Here is a 16,964-nt window from a genome sequence, read left to right as displayed (position 1 = left end):
CTATCCTCAGCTCAAGGAGAGCACATGAGCTCAGTTACTATTTATGAACTTCTGTCTGCATACGCAATAAGCTGTCAGCAGAGTTCACTTATTTGGACAAATCTAGATCTGCTTTTGGTGAACACACTACAGCTTTTCCAGGTCTTTGGTTTCATTCCAAAGACAGCTTTGTAGAAGGAGAAAGTTTAAGAAAGACTCACTAAGTCTCCATCTGCATGGGTAACCAAGTCAACTTATTTCCCTCTATTTCTATCATTTCCTCTCCTCCAATGAAAACAGAGAACTAAATTGTACATAATAACCAGCCAAAGATAACTACTGTTAGCCAAAAAGATTAGAAAGTTGTATGAAAATAAAAACATTTCTCTTCTAAAGGCAAATTCTACCTGCTACTGAGAAACTGGTGCAATTTCATGCAAGCTTAAGGATTTCCCACTCCTGGGAACATAACAGCTATTCAGCCCCAGGCCATAAATGCAATACACTTAAGGCAAAGTAAAATGGTAAATGAGTGTCCACTAATAAAATGACCACACAGTTGATTAAACACACTTGAAGTTCTTTTTCAATTATGACTAAATCTGTCTGTTGAGGATACAAATAATAATCATCTAATGGGATTACTACTAGTAGTGAGATGTAGGGGAGGAGACTTGCAGATAACTCACACCAGATTGAAAAAAGCAGTGTAGATGTTCCCAACTAAATTGTTAGTGAGGCTTAAGGTTTAAGCCCCTCTTAAGCTAAAAATGCATTCATGGAGATGAAATTGCAAAGGCTTACTTTCTCTGACAACCCTATCAAGGTTTCTCTCATAGGGCTTAGACAACATGCAGACTAAAGACCTTATTTTACCCCCACAGTTCTATTTCAGTGATGCATTTTTCTTTGCCTGAATAACTCAATACAGTCAAATGCTACACAAAAACCAATGATGTCGTTTTTGCATAACATTTGAAAGTAAGAAATTATCTATGAACAGAGGAGATTTAGTGAAATGAATGTGTCTGCCGGTGAGAAATGACAGATAACACTATCTTCTCACATGAAACCTTCCTTATAAGCAAAAACTACAAATCCCAGGGATGTGACTATGTTAAATTTCAGTAACGCAAGTAGGGAAACAACTGTGCTTTGCTATAATGTCTAAGTCTCTAGTATACCCAGGTTATAACAGATGCCCTGGAACGGCACTAAGGTAATAGTTTGTGGCCTTTTTTTTAACAATCCTAAGAAACCAGGATACTCAGTATCATACTTTTTCTTTGAAATAGAATATCAAGTTTAAAATACTCATTTTCTTCTTTGTAGTTTCTAATTATTCTTATATTTTATAATAGATGCATTTTCCTAGTAATATTATTTCCATCACTTTTGACACAAACCAATTTTATTTTTTTCCTGTTTTCATCACATATACTACTGGCACACATTTGGAGTGGGCAGGAAAACCTGTATATCCAGCTCATTTTCTAAGCAAACCCTCCCTTCTCTTTAGATTCACTTACTGTAAAAACTCTGAGAACATCTTTTAAAGTGCATCTCAGGAAATCCGGAGTTGTTCTCTGTTCAACTTGTGGACTGCAAATAATCTCTCAACAAATAATTCAACTAAATAGTCATTGAGATTTCTAACAGAGGAAAGTCTCAACAGATAAGTCATACTCTTCCTGAGGCTAGCCAGCTACACCAGCTAGAAGTGGTATGTCGCTAGAGGACACAAAATGATTCACACAAACACCTCCCAGTGTCAGAACAGAAAAAGGCACTTTTATTCTCTGACTCCAGTATTTATAGATTCTTGACAATGACCAGGGATTGGATAATTAAGTTACCACCTTCCCAAGCACACTGGTCATGCAAAACATCCATCAAAAGATATTTCCTAGAAGGAATGTGATAAAAACTTACGTTTATAGAACTTTCATGAGAAAGTAACTAAAACTATGAAAATGTTAGCAGAAGGCCTAATTTTCAGGGTGACAGTGGTAGATGCAGAAATTTTAGAGAGAGAGAGAGAGGAGAGAGGAAGATATAAACAGAACACCACGATGGACAGCAGCTGAGGCAGGCTCTGATTTCAGAAATTACTTGTGCTCTGTCAAGCATCAAAAAGGAAAATTGTGGATATACAACTGCCTTAACAGGCTGTTTTAGAGGCTTGGCTTTGCTGGAGATGGCAGGAACACCTTCCTGCCCAGGGGAGGTGGTGAATAAGTTCCTCATTTTGCCTTGCTTGTGCATGCAGCTTTGGCTTTACCTTTACCTTTATATTGTATTTATCTTAGTCCATGAGTTTTCTCACTTTCCCTCACAATTCTCTACCCCATCCCACCAGGGGTGCATGAACAGCTGCAAGGAGACAATTTGCCAGTTGCTATAAATCACAGCAGTAAGCTATGCAAAATGAACAGGAAAGATTTTTCCAGGCCTTCCTTTTTACAGGGAAGGTAGAAATCAACAGACACCACTAGGCAATTCCTCAGAGCACTGACAAACACATATCCAGGATCATATGCAGAATTGCAGGGGAAATCTATTCTCAAGGTGACCAATTCTTGTTCAGACACTTTGCTGGCAGTGCCTGGGAATGACATCCTTTCTCACTGTCCTACAAATAATCCAGTATCATGGACAGCACACCTGAACATCCCATGCACAGCAGGTAGAACTCACCTGGCAGGTGCCACAGTGCACATGCAGCTAGGTAAGATATCAATTATAGAGAAATTCCAACCAGCCTTAGCCCTTCAGAAATTTCATAACATAAGCTATGGCAAAGCATTAGCCTGAGGTAACCTATGAATTATCTTTCTTATCAGGCAGCAGGAGATTGAGGAGGTGTGGCATGTGAGGGAGAACCAGACCAAATTAATTTTCTGTGCTGCCACTAAGGAAGAAAGGATGGTGGTGCACATCACTTCAAACAAGCCTCAAGAGTATTGGATTAATATAGGACACTTGACTCATTCTGAGCACCCAGCTCTGAAGAAGCAACAGCAACTAGATTGCTGCTTTATACAAACACTACAGACAACTGCAAATTTACTGCAAAGCAGCAAAATATACCTTCTGCAAATATGTTCATTAGACCTGGGAAAGGCCAGATCAACAGAATGCAATGTAAGCTTACTGAAATGGGTGTTGCATCCAGAATAACCAAACTTCAAAAGCAGGATACCAGATCAAGACACAGGCAATACATAATAAACACAAATTTGATCTGTACTGTAATACAAGACATCAGTGGCAAATTTTGCCAACATATTTATAAATTAAGGTATTTGCCAAACTAGTTGGTTTAATTGCTGTCTTGTGTAGCATCTAACAACACCTCTAGCTCTGCTATCAAACATGAGAAGGGACAATAGTCTCTTATATGATCCTATACAAGAACTGCCCTAAAGCTGACATTGGTGCAGAATCCAGGTAGTCCTGATCACCAATTGACTCTCACTAGTTTGTCTTCATAGCCTTGTGGCACTGACAGAATCTTGCGTTCACAACTTTGGAAGCGACTGCAAAAATTCCCCTTTTCTCTGTCAGCTTTAAAGATGATGCTTCCAGGTAACATATCAAGTATTTTTTACACACATACCTAATTATGCCTATGTCTTTATTGTAGCACACTGAATACTCTACAAAGGTAGAGCCAATTAGAAACAGGATTTGGATACGGTTACAGCTTTGGTAATCATTTTTACTAGTATCACTTACTGCTGGCAATTGGATTCACACATTATCAAAATTCCTTTACCACAGCCAGGAGTAATCAGATAGAAAACATCACAATAATCAATATTCACAATAATATTGAAGGGCTTTGGCCTTGCTCTTGTAGCAAAGCTGTCATTGGACTAAGCTGCTTCCCGAGCCACCTAGTGCATGCTCAGGCCAGGAGATAAAAAGAAAATTGCAGGCCAATAGGCTTGTATGTGCAGAGGCTCATCAGCCCTCAGGCAGATACAAGAGGAGACATTCCTTAAGGATAAGAACAGACTATGCAATAACACTCTACATAGCAACAGGAACTTAAGATTTCTTAGCCCTTTAAGACTCCTGTTCTTTGCTTCACAAGGGCTGCAGAAAAACCACTCCTGGTTGCCGCTGCCAACAGTATGATGAGGCAGCAGCACATGCAGAGAGCACATGCACCAGCTCCTGCACAGAAAAGGAAGCTCAGGAGCTCTGGCCCACAGACTTCCTACAGACCTTACTGAAAGCAGTCTGTGAATAGCAGGGTTCACATCCTCCACCAGGAAGAGGTCACACATCCCTTCTATCACTAGATGATCAGTGCACTCCAAAACCCTGTGCATCCTCAAAAGCCAAGTGGGTTCCCACTTGATCCCATCTTTCTGGCAAGGACATAAAGGCGACATTGTGGCAACAGATGTGAAATATCTCCTGGAGCCAAGTGCAACAACTGAGGTGCATTCTCACAGCTGAGAAAATGCTCCTCCTGCCTCATCATATGAGTTAAGAATGATCAAGAATGACAGCAGAACACTGGAATAAACACTGGGCATTTTTTGGGACTCAGTACATGAAATAGGGCTCAGAGGTCTCTTTCACTGCTGCCTAGGCTTTCAAGCAAGCATGAACACAATGCTGTAGCATAAAGTTGCCCAATCCATGGTTTCATAGGATTTACACCCTGTATTTATACCACACCAATCATGCTCACTGGGGAAATTTTTCCACTAGTGAAGGAAAAAACTACCAGTTAAGAGTGAACCTGAGCTTTCCCCAGCAATAAAGCCTGATTTTAAACTAAGCTTAAACTGACAGGTATGGCTGCCTGACACAGGGCAAGAAGCTGAGTGAGCTCTTGGCTTTGCAAGGGAAGAATTCCAGATTTTGGAATGAGGACACAGAAGAAACAAGCCCCTCCCTTGACCAGACGGCAACACTGTAACTGATCTGCCCCAGGACACAGTGGGCTGACAGGGTACACTGAAACCCATGTTCAACTTGCCATGGATCACAACACTCAGGTCCCTTTCTGCAGGGCTGCTCTCCAGAGTCTCGTTCCCCAGTCTGTGTACATCCAGGGTTGCCCCATCCCAGGTGCAGAATCCAGCACTTGCCCTTCATATGGCTGGTGATTGCCCAGCCCTCTGACTTGTCTATGCCTCTCTGCCTTTGAGGGACACAACAGCTCCTCAAAATTTAGTGTTGTCAATATCTTACCTTTTTTTGTCCACAGCTAGTAACTACAAAGATTTCAGCAGCATGGTCTAGTAAGAAACAAACCCAGATGGATTCTGAAAGTAAAGCAGACAAACTCAGTCAGCCAAGGATCCAGCTGAGCTGCAGCACTAATGTGCTTCTCAGACACTCCAGGAAATGGATGCACTTTGATTTCACGCATCAGCGTGAGGAAAATGGCATCTGAAGGCTGTAGTTAAAGAGCACACATCCTGCTGGATTAAGAGTTGACACAGCTGTAACGTAACAGGACCATCAAGAAAAGAAGCTGAACTTCATTATTCAAATATGCTGAGTGATGCTTTGAACAAACAGGTTCTTAACACAACACTTCTGCAGATTTTAATATACTGACACATGAAAACAGCAACTTCAGTTCACTGGAAACAGTTTTCTTTTTAATTTTACCATAAAAATGCAAAATAAATTCATTCACTGTAACATTATAGCTTTTAATATTCCTGAGCTGCATTTTAAAAGCAAAGGTATTCTTAAATGGATTTAACAAGAGACACTGCAGCCTTACTTTTCAACAACACAAGTAAAAATAATTTAGCAAGAAGGCCCCTTTTTCAAGACAATGTTCAGCTCTTTATGTACCTGAAAAAATGTTTCAAGTAGCCCTATGCCACCTGAAATAATAACAAACCCAAATATGTCAACAAAATATCAGAACAACTTTCAACCATTTTACCACTGCTTGTTACTTCCTACAACAGGTGTGCCTCTCTTACATGGAAAGTATTATACAAAGGCATCACATGCCAGAATAATTTGGGCCACAAAGCTTGGCATCATAAAGACATGAAGGAATCAAAGCAGTTTAAAAGGTATCCTGCATAACTTTATAGTCAGTTTTAAGAAAAAATAAGTCCTGCTATCCACCTCAATCAATAAAACCTCTACTTCATTAAACATGATTTCATTGAATGCACCAGGAAACACTTTAATCAAATCTGTATGTAATTGCTTGTCACCTCTGAAGTTCCCATAACTGGCACCCAAGTATTTCTTAAGCCAAATTAGGTGATAAAAACTAAATACACTAAAATGAACATTTAGAAAACTGAAACTGAAGAAAACTGGTTGGCTTTTAGCACTTTAGGAACTTGAGCACAAGCACAGGTGATTATACCTACATTGTGGTAGAAACCTAGAAAGAGACAACAAAGGAAGGAAGGTCAAAAAAATCAGGCATCTCTTTTCTTGATTTCAGAGACTAGATGCAAGCTAAGAATTGGTTGAAACAATTGTGTTTTCTATAGCAGTCACGCCGATGAGGTCTGGTGTCCAATTTTGAGGCCCTTTTGTCCTATCACAGCCTTTCAAAGGAGCCAAGGCCTCCACTACCCACTCCAAGTACTCCTTTGCTCCCTCAGTGATCACCTCCGGTGCCTCCGCCTCCTGCTCACACTTCTGCGACTACGGCTCCTTTCTCTTCTGTCCCGCCTGCGTTCCCTACTGCGCGTTCGTCTGTAACGGGAACGTCTGGGGCTTGCACTTCTTCGCCGAGGACTGCGGCTTCGGCGAGGGCTGTAACTTCTGCTGGAGTGTCTGTAATACCTCCTGTCCTTCCGATGCTTTTCATCCCGGTAACTCGCATCTCTTCTGTGTCTGCTGCTCTCCTGTCTACCCTTACTCTCATCACTGTTTATGCTGCTACATGAATGGCTCTTTCTTCTCCTTGGCTCTGTTCCACGTTTGTCCTGCTCACAGTGCAAGTCCTTCTTGCAAGTGCTCTGGTCATAGCTAGAGAGGCTCTTCTGGCCCTGGTTATTGGTGGGAACACATGAAAGTACCCCCAAGCCTCTTTTGTCAGAACACCTCTCAGAGTTTGTAGTATGAAGATTCTGACCTTCTTTGACATGAACTTTGTCATGAATGTTGCCATTCAAGTACTTGCATTGAGTGTTTACACTTTCAGGTGACGCTACTTCTATTTGAGAGCCAGGAGCCAGTTTGCCTGTAACAGCCTGTCCTGAGGTAGAAGTGATGCAGCAGGATGACACAGTGTGGGGAACAGCACTAGGGATTTTCAGCACATCAGTCTGAGATGCTTCAGTTTCTTCTTTGTTTTGATTAACTGCATCCATTTTCTTGCTCAGAAGATTGTTCAGTAGTTTCTCCCTCAGTTCCTTTTCTTTTCTCTGCAATCCCAGTGCTCTCTCTTTTTCCTCTTCCACACGTTTAAGCTCAGCCTCCTGGAGCTTTCGTCTCTCCTCTAGCTGCTGAAGACAAAGCTTTTCTTCATTTTGTTCTTGCTCCAAAAGCTTTACTGTCTGAAAGACAGTCAAAAGGAAGAGTAAACAAAAAAATACCTGCTCATGCTTCCAAGTTACAACATAACATAAAGGCAGCAATCTGGCAAGAAAATAAAATCTAACCAACAGAACTTAACCAAAAATAAAATGGTGTTTCCTTATTAAAGGGAAAAAAAAATCAAAACCAATCAACCAATAAAACCCACTAATCCAAAATTGCTGTAAGCTGAAACATTATTGAGAGAAAGTTTTGCCTTCTTGGCTCTTCAAAACAAAAACAAAAAAAACCAAAAGCAACAACATGTGAAATTTGCACTATTTAAATACATTTATCAGGGTCAAAACTTGAAGGTTTCAGTCAAATTTAAAATTTAAAAATTTAAAAATTAAAAATTCAGTCAAATTAAAAATGTTTTAAATTTTATGGAGAAGAACTTTTTTAGATGATTGCCATCTGTAAAGTTCATAGATGACTTTACAATGAGTCCATAAAAACAAGTAATTAAATGGACAAACATTACGTAGAAACTGACTGTCATTTTGTCAAACATTTTAAAAACTCACAACACTGGAGAAGGTTCAAACTTTTCTCTATTCTGACCTAGTCAAGTGGCTTAGTATAGATCTCAGAATTCTCTAAATGAAAGAAACACATTCTCTGTTTCATCAGACAACCTTTCTCTTCCACAGCTACAAAGTTAAAAAGTCTGCAAAAGGCATTTCTCCCTTCTTCTAGTATGTAACTTATCTGTACCTAGCACTGAGTTCAAAAACACTCCTGAAGTGCCCAGGCATCAAGAAAAAACCTTGCTTTTCCACACAGCTTTTCAGTTCTACAGAAAACATCTTGCAAACAGTACACCTTAATATGGTTTCATCCAAGTCTTAAGCTTTGGAGTTTCAGTGAAAAAAATAACAATACTGTTAGAGAGACAGGATCTAACATTTGAAGCCTTTGCTGACAGTACTTTTCCTACAGAAGAAACATTCTGCACATTTCACACACTGACTAATGGAAGTTCAATCTCTGAAACTGCAAAGAACAATGAACAGAATTGCTGTGAGGCAGACGGGAAACAGCATCCAAACTGGAATTAGAAAAGGAGTCTTGCATCTTATCCTCTGTGGTTAGCTCACTTCATCAGGCTCACACGTTCTTTTATCAGACTTAAGAAAACCTGACAATTAATTTACAGCTAAAAATTGCTATTCAGGACTATAAGTTCAAGTTCACTTTCCATTTACCTGCAAGTGCATATCTTACCAAGAGAGAAATACTGTTTCATTGTGCTTTTCTGAAATTTTGGCCTAAAGAACAGCAGCTGCAGAGACAGTAAACCTGATGTTTAATGAACAGTGCCCCCACCTCCTCTCAAGCCAGTAAAGGGCTTTGTTCTGTTGGGCTCTTCATTAGCTTCTGAAATAAAAATTGAAGTTACCTTTGCTCTGCTTAGCAGTTCTGCAATTAACCTAATGGACTGAAGATTTCTCTGAGCTAACAAGAGCTTCCTTTCTTCTAGCTTTATCTTCTCTTGAAGTTTTCTCTGTTCTTCAGCTTGAAGCTTTTCAAGTTGCTTTTTATTCCGTCGAACTTCACGATCTTTCTGCTTCTGTTCTCTCTTGCGCAACTTCTCTTCTCTTTTTCTCTCTCTCTCATATTCTTCAAGCTCCCTCTGCTTCCTAAAAAGAGATAAATATTTTTGCCTTATCTAGGCAAAGGACAATTTCTAACTCCTACTGTATGTACAATACATTTTATATTTCAAGTAAATTTGTTTCTAAATAAGTCATGTTGATGAAGAACAAATGTAGAAAACCGAACATTTTAATCCTTACTTCTGGTAGCAAACAGTCATAGTCTGTCTATTCTTAACAAGTTGGAATTCAAAGAAAAAAAAAAATGACAACAGCAAAGAATTTTTTTAACTACTTCAACCCGAGACAACAACAACACATGAGGCAGCTGGGCAGAGAATTATCACAGCAAGAAGAAAAATACCAAGCCAATGAATGTGTGCAGTGGTGGTGGGTTTTATTTCTGTGATTAGGACAAAATGGCAGCTTCTGCTAAAGGTCAAGGGTCTCTGAAAATAGGTGTCTAATGGCAAGATTTTTAGGAAATTGAGTATTTTGCAGGTTGAATATTTTGAACTGAACATAAGCGTAAGTGGTAAACTGAATAACCACACTCAGCTTTAGCTATGGGAAACTTGTGTTTCATTGTTTTCTATCTTTTGTTGCTGATATGAAGGAGTAGTTTTGTTATGCCTGAATGTTAAAACTATCACTGGGCAATAAGCAATAAATACCTTTCTTCTTCTTTTTGTTTCTCCTCAGCTTCTTTCTCTTTACGTTTTTGTTCTTCTCTCTGCTTTTCAAGCTCTTGAAGCTTTTGCCTTTCAAGTTGACGCTTTTTAATTGATGCATCACTGAGGTGTTTTGTTGAGTCAAAAGAAACCTTCACATGATACAATTGAAAACAAGAAAAAAATCAAAAATTACAACCTGCCAATTTTAACTTAGACCTTGGTGTAAGTACAATCAGATGTGTAAAACTTTTTTCAAAACAAAGGGAGCTTCTCTATGCACCCAGAGAAAGAACCACATATTGTAATCAGGTAATTGGGTACTAACTGTGTGAACACATGTAGCAAAATCAGATACCACTTCATACTCCTGTGTCTCACAACCAAAAATAAACCTGAGTGTGGCTGAGGCTCTGTCTGTCCAATGTTTTCTGTGTCAAAATGGGCACATACAGAACTCGTAATTAATGCATGCTGTCAGGGACTGTAAAGCACTACATAGAAATAGGTTTAAATAAAGGCCTTCCTTTCTGTCTGAAACTGTGATCCTTAAATTCAGCAGAAGACATAGTTCTACAGCATTCAGCACCCGGTTCAACCCTCCCCACCAATTCTAAAACCAAGACTCCCAAATTGAGGTACACTGGGCAGAAGATCCCAGGTCATGGAAACAGAAAGAAAGACAGGCACACACATCTGAAAAATGAGACTTCAGAGTCATTTAGCTTCCAGGATATATGAACACACCTTGGTCATGTCCAGCTGTGTGCTGCAACAGGACACCACCAGACACCCCAGCCCTGGCATCCTAATCTCCAATTCTGAGTGCAGGCAGGGATCTATAACACATTTCCACAGATCCATGGTCATTAACCATGGGGTAAAGAACAAGGAACACAGCCTCTGTAGTTTAATCTACTCAGGCTTTATGCAAAACCATGTTTCACTACCAGACTGGGAGGACAAATAGGGACAAACAGACAAGGTGTGGTGACCTTGTATGACAGAGAGCTGCTGTCCTAACAGGGCAGCTCCCAGGAAAGCATGACTTCTTGCTCAGCCAAACTAAATTTGGGAACCCTGATCCCCTGCACGTAAATGACAGTTTGAATTTCACCAGGTCAAAGCACGGTTTCTACTCCATGACTGATAAGCTTCGATAACAAGATAAAAGATTACAGTATTTTACTTACACTGACTAAACTACAACTTGAATAAATGGCTGCATGTTCCCACGTGGCACAAAGGAATACTCAAAAGGTTTTTTTCTGAAATACACTCCCTAGTTTGATGAATGACTACTGAGCATATCAAAATACATCCACAAACATTTCATTCGACCAATATGCAAATGCACAAACCACCTCCAAACAGAGTAAGTTTTCCTGAGGCCGTGCTTTCAGAGACACTACATCTGAACAGACTGCCTTGTTCCCTCTTGTCACAGCTGTAATTTCTAAGACAATGAGGTTACAGAAAAGTTTTTCTGGAAAACTCTGTATGTAAATATTATGAAATAAGCATAAGAAATTCACAGGAAGCTGTGCTACAAATGAAAATTATCATTTAAATTTTTGTGGGGCCTTCCTATATATCAGGTACACTAACGGTTAACTGTGTACTTGCCAGACCAGACAGGCTACATGCTACTAAACCTTTTAGTTCTGACCTTTGACTGGTAGGCCTAGTTATCAATGCAGGGACCAAATACAGAGACTGTAAAATTCTCCCTCTAAATGTCTCTCTGTAGTAAATGCGTGAAAGAATAACGCACTTTACAGTCCATCTTGTGGTGAAATTTTTCTGAACTTGTTCAGAACTGGAATTTTAAGTGAAATCACGATTTACAAACATATTTTTTCTAAAGCAATTTAGAAAATCGTGTTCATAAACTTGATCCTTCCATCAGCAGTTCTCATTTCTAGAACTGTCTTGTTAAGGAAAAAAGCAAAATCCCACTCACTTTAGCCATGTAGTCTAACAACACGTTCTTCTACCACCATTTTCCTTTAAAAATTGTGTTATGTCTGTCCCATAAAGCTACATTACTGCTGTCAATGCCGCCTATTGTCATCACTATGGCATATAGATAAAGGTTTCAAGCACTACAGAAATAACATTTAGTTGTACTCGGTCTTTCATGTGGGTTCCCACACAAAAGGCTGCAGTCTCTCACCTTTATATTGCAAGCCACTGCTTTGCCATCATCGCCCTTGTACATCAGCTTCATTCCTCGCAGGGCATTCATGGCCTCGATGAAGCCTGCGTACTCCCGGTACTGAACGTACGCTTCGAAGTTTAGATGGCCTCCAAAGCTGAAAGTGTGAAAATTCCTGCCAGTCATTTCTTCTCTGTAAGGGTCCAGCATGGGTATGTCCACATTACGGATTTCTCCAAATTTCTGGAAAACTTTTATAAGGACTTCTTCACTTGGCTTTTCTGAGCCAGTCTCCTTTGCTGCAAACCACTTACAAGGTAAACCCTCCAAGTGAATGGTATCTGGCCTCTCCCCAGGCAAGGTTTCGTTCATATCTTTTGCATCACGGAAAAATGAGTCCCAATCGTGTCTGGTAGGAAAGTCAATCTTGTATTCCGCAGCACGCACTTTTAAAATGTCAGAGAAGCCGCTCAGTTTTATTGTTTTGCCATCAAGGCATGCCAGAAAAGATTTAACCAAACTTTTGTTCTCCACCTCTCCTTCAAACCGAATGAAATCCATTGTGCTTTTAGAAATCCGCAGAGTGGAAAACTGATGAGTTTGCACCATCCCCTTCAATCTTTCCATCACTTCCCAGTTCGAAATGGATTTTCCCGGTTGCTTCAGCTGAGGAAGTGCCACACTGATGGTCATTTTTGTAATGGGTTTAAGGTATAACCCACAGGGAGCACAGAGCTCTACAGCTTCTGATGTATCATGAACTATTGTTGCAGCAGCCATAACAAAGAAAAAGCATAGGATAAAAAAATAAAAGATGCAAGTTTAAGTTGCAGGCCAACAGTAGTCAAATAAAATAGCCCTTATCCATAAATAACTTAATTCTTTGGTGATTTAACCATTCCCAAGTTAAAACGATGTCTCTTAACACAAGAGTGAATTAGATAATTACAACCGAGTAGTACAGACATCTTAAATTACTTTACAACCACCAGAGCCAATAAGTAATTAAAACTCTGTAAGGCCTCTGAATAGAAAACAAGAAGCTGGTGACAGTCTTAGGAATACATGAAGTTGGTATGTGATTGCTCAGAAAGCAGCTACCCTTTCTCAGGAGGGAAGGGACTGGCGGCGCGATGTCACACCGCTCCCAAATCTACTTAACAACCAGTGAACCCCAGCAGGCTGGCGCCGAGGCGGATCTCACGTTCTCCGGAAGGAAGACCTGGAAAGTGTCTGCAACGAGAGAAAAGCGCCCCTTTTATTTAAAAGCCCGAAGCCCCACCGCCCCTCCCTGCCGGCAGCGCCGGGCAGCCTCCGCAGGACAAGGCTGGGTAGCAGCGCGAATCACACCGGAGCCAGCGGCCACCGCCGGCAGCTGCCCCCGGCGGGCGGAGCCCGGGCGGCGCGGGGACACCCCGGGAAAACGCCAGCGGGGAAAGCGCGCCCCGCCGATGCCCGGGGCACCTGCGCCCCCCCCGCCCGCTCCTGCGCGTCCCCCGGCGGGCAGAGCCCGGCACCGCGTCGCTCGCTCCCGCCGCCCGAACGGGATCCCCGCGCCCGCCTCACCCGCCGCTGCCGGGACGCACCGCCCCGCGTGCGCCGCCGCCGCCGCTTCCGCTTCCGCTTCCGCTTCCGCGTGGCGCCAGGCCCCGGCGTGCGGAGCGCCTCGCTGCGGCGGGACGGCGCCGCCTGGCGGCGGGGCGGGGCGCGCGGCCCGGGACCGCGGGGACTCCGCTCCCCCGGGAAGCACGGCCCGCGTTGCCTGCGGTCGCCGGGAGCCTCCGTGTGCTGTGCCGAGCGCACACCCGGCGTCTGGAGAGCTGTGGGTCGCCGCCTGGCGCTGTTCCCCTTGCACAGAATCAGTTCGGTGGGAAAGGGACCCCTGAGTCATGGAGGCCAACCTGTGACCGAACACCACGGTGGCAATAGACCATAGCACTGAGCGCCGCGTCCAGTCATTCCTTAAACACCTCCAGGGACGGTGACTGCACCAGCTCCCTGGGCAGCGCGTTCCAGCATCTCATCACCCTTCATGTGAAGAAATTCCTCCTAATACCCAACCTAAACCTTCCCTGGCACAGCTTGAGGCCGTTTCCTCTTGTCCTGTCGCTGGTTGCCGGGGAGAAGAGGCCAACCCCCGCCTGGCTACAGCCACCTTTCAGGGCTCGGGGTTTCTCTAGAAGCGGTGGTTCTAGAAAGTGATAAGGTCACCCCTGAGCCTCCCTTTTTCCAGGCTGAACATCCCCGGCTCCCTCAAGCGCTCCTCACAGGACTGCTCCGTGAGCTCCATGGGACTTGTGTTCCCTCCGTGAGCCCAGGACACACGGGCACAGCCACGGCCACCCTTCCCCTGGGAGGCAGAGCCGGGCTGGCTCTGGTCACCTGCCCCTGCTCCGCCGTTTTAAAACAGACACCACGTCTAGCCTCGGACAGAATTCCACCACCGGAGAAACTGTGACTGCAGAAACCTTCAGCAACAGGCTGGGTGTAAATAATGGCTTTGGAGCACCACTGACCTCCGTGCAGGAGGTCACCATTAATCCAGCAGCTGCAGCAAGACTGCAGCTGTTGTGCAGAGGTGTTATTTCACACCGCAGCCGCTGGTGACTGCTGGTCCTACTCTGCTTCTGTTATGATTAAGTAGTAGTATAAACACAGAACAAGGAACTACTGCTACCATGCAACACTTGAAACTGTGTGTGCTTTGTAGTCTGAGAGCCGCTGCATTGTATGTCACACCTTCTTCTACAAACTTGACCTTGGGAGCACTAAAAATTAAGCCAGATATGTTCCAGGGAGTTTCAGTAGCAGTGCAGGGAAACCCTGCATATGGCAATGATTTTGAATCCTGTGCATAATGATAGCCCCGCTGCTCAAGACTGTGCCAGAAATCAATAATCTGTATTTTAAACTCAGAGACTAGAACAATGTTCTGAAAAGTTACAAAATACCAGCACTGAGGTTACTCATGACCATTAGCCACAACTTTAAAAGCTATCAAAGACTATTTTGATGATATACTAAAAAAAAACAACCTGTTACAAACATTATATTTAAATGGGCAATAGGAGATATTGATACATACCTTTTAAAAGATATAATAAAGCATCAATACTGCAGTATAGAAAGGGTAAACCGTCTCTGCTGAAATGCAGTCCTTTATGTTGGCGGATGTGTTAGTCTATTTTTTATTTTTTCAGTGAGATACTTAAATGAATAAATGAAATGTCTCCATTTGGCTTTCAGCATCTGAAGTGAAGGTCAGTAAAGCAAGGATATGACATCAACAAGGCAGAAGGATGAACCAGCAAAGTAAACATCAGTGGGGTACAGTATCTGAGTGAAACTGTGCATATAAATCTCTTTCTTACTGTAAGACAATGATTTCCCCCAACTCTGTCAAATACATTGTTCTGTCGCCCTTACAAACCATCTGTCATGTCTAAAAGCTTGTACCTTTTTTCTGACTTCAGCAGAGAGTCTAATGGAAGATACTGCTTCTACTTAATAACTCTCCTCTGAACCTTCAATAGTTAAAGCAGCAAATCCCACAAAATTTCACTAGAGGGAGTGCTTGTTACTTACATATTAGAGATCTATTCATAAACATAATTAAAATAGGCTATAAACAGCAGATACTAGGTTTTGTATTCGTGCCAGAATACAGATCATTCTTCCTTTCTTGGAAGAAGATATAATTCTCCCAACTACACACGGTCCTGTCTGTGTACTCCTTCTGCTCATCCTGAAATGCACCGTTTTCTAGACCTTAGTGGTCTTTTCCAGAAATGCATGCAAGATGTTACGTGGGTGTTTACGTAAAATAAAACAACACAGTATAATTCCATTTCCTTTCCTTTCATCTTCCTTTCTCTTGGAAACACACCAAAGAAAAAGAAAATTTTTTAGTTTAAAACTTGTCTGTATCTCTTGGAGAATGATTTATCTCCTGTGTTCACCCAAATCTTTGCTGCTACTCCAGAAATGCTTCTGGTACATATCTTTTTAGAAACAGAGTATGTTTCACCCTGTGGTTCATTTGAATATGATTTTGTTTTTTTGTTGTCACTGATCAGGCGATATCTCTTTATTCTTTCCCACAGAGGGAAAACTGAATGATTCACAGTGCAGTTGAATAGTTTATGAATGGAAATTGGAAGTGGAGGCAGGAGTGCAGAACCCCTCCAATGAAAAGATTGCATAACCTTTGAATAGACATTACAATGTTGGTCTTAGGCTCTAAATCGCCTCTCCCCACAAAGCAAAATTAATCCCTGAAGTGGGTAGGAACAGAGGAATGAACCTGAAATATATTGGTTTATTTCCTGTGGCAAAAAAAGCTCCACAAATAATTCCATTTCCTTTCATTAGCTCTGCTCTTTCTTGTTTGGATCACTGTGTCAGTGAAGTTTGTGGGTGTGACAGATGATCTGCCTTAGTAACAATGCATAACATTAGAATTAATACATATGCTGATGTAGGGAAACTTCAGTTAACTAGAATTAATAATCACTTCCTGGGCCTGGTTCTCTACAGGTCTAATTATTTCATTCTGCTTAAAGCAATAGAATATGACAATATAAAGATCCAGTTTCACTCTCTCTAACACAGCCTTATGACAGACAATTAGCCTTGAAGCACTGTGTAGGATGCAAAGCAATTAATTTTCTACTAATTTGTCTCTGTGCCTGTGCCCACTGCCATCTATCTCACACTAAACAGAAATGGCAACGTTTCTGCTTTTTGCTTTCATGAGGCAGAACTGGCATCTGTTGTGGTATTGGTTTGTGAACTGTCTGGTCAAACTACTGTGTGCTGTAGCCTATAAAACATAAAAATTAGATTTAATTGCCGAGACACATTGTACTTTACTTGTTAGCACAATGTTTTTTTTAAAAGGTTGTAATACTGTGCTATCAGCTGCATTGCATATTTCAGTTTTTTATACATGCATCCCTGAAATGTTTTCACATAATGACAGATTTCAAGAACTATCACTTAAAATAAATCAAAATGTTAAGGACTTAG

General features: G+C 41.7%; 1 protein-coding gene across 2 annotated transcripts; it reads right to left on the bottom strand.

Annotated features, from left to right (window-relative positions):
- Positions 1 to 4,259: 4,259 nt before the first annotated feature.
- On the bottom strand, positions 4,260 to 13,543 carry AKAP17A (A-kinase anchoring protein 17A). Of its 2 annotated transcripts, XM_088051740.1 has the most exons (6): positions 13,503 to 13,543; positions 13,038 to 13,169; positions 11,955 to 12,697; positions 9,782 to 9,930; positions 8,912 to 9,152; positions 4,260 to 7,490 (listed from the first exon to the last, which is right to left on the bottom strand). In XM_088051740.1, exons 3-6 carry the CDS (start codon positions 12,627 to 12,629, stop codon positions 6,594 to 6,596), a joined length of 1,962 nt encoding a protein of 653 aa, XP_087907866.1. In that variant the 5' UTR covers positions 12,630 to 12,697; positions 13,038 to 13,169; positions 13,503 to 13,543; the 3' UTR covers positions 4,260 to 6,593. The 2 variants fall into 2 exon arrangements, with proteins under 2 accessions (XP_087907866.1, XP_014105130.2); XM_014249655.2 differs by having other exon boundaries at positions 11,955 to 13,169.
- Positions 13,544 to 16,964: the final 3,421 nt, after the last annotated feature.

Source organism: Pseudopodoces humilis, chromosome 2 (assembly GCF_049639895.1).
Source record: "Pseudopodoces humilis isolate 2021_Gansu_Grassland_sample_001 chromosome 2, ASM4963989v1, whole genome shotgun sequence".
NCBI lineage: Eukaryota > Metazoa > Chordata > Aves > Passeriformes > Paridae > Pseudopodoces > Pseudopodoces humilis.
This window is presented reverse-complemented; position numbering and strand designations above follow the sequence as displayed.

Bases quoted from the DNA above. Each gene is read 5' to 3' on its own strand.
- AKAP17A (XM_014249655.2), bottom strand. From the start codon at position 12,716: ATGGCTGCTGCAACAATAGTTCATGATACATCAGAAGCTGTAGAGCTC. The intron at 9,153-9,781 runs GTATTTATTGCT...ATCTCTTTTTAG, and splicing joins AAACAAAAAGAAGAAGAAAG to GAAGCAGAGGGAGCTTGAAG. The intron at 7,491-8,911 runs GTAACTTCAATT...ACTGTCTTTCAG, and splicing joins AACTGCTAAGCAGAGCAAAG to ACAGTAAAGCTTTTGGAGCA.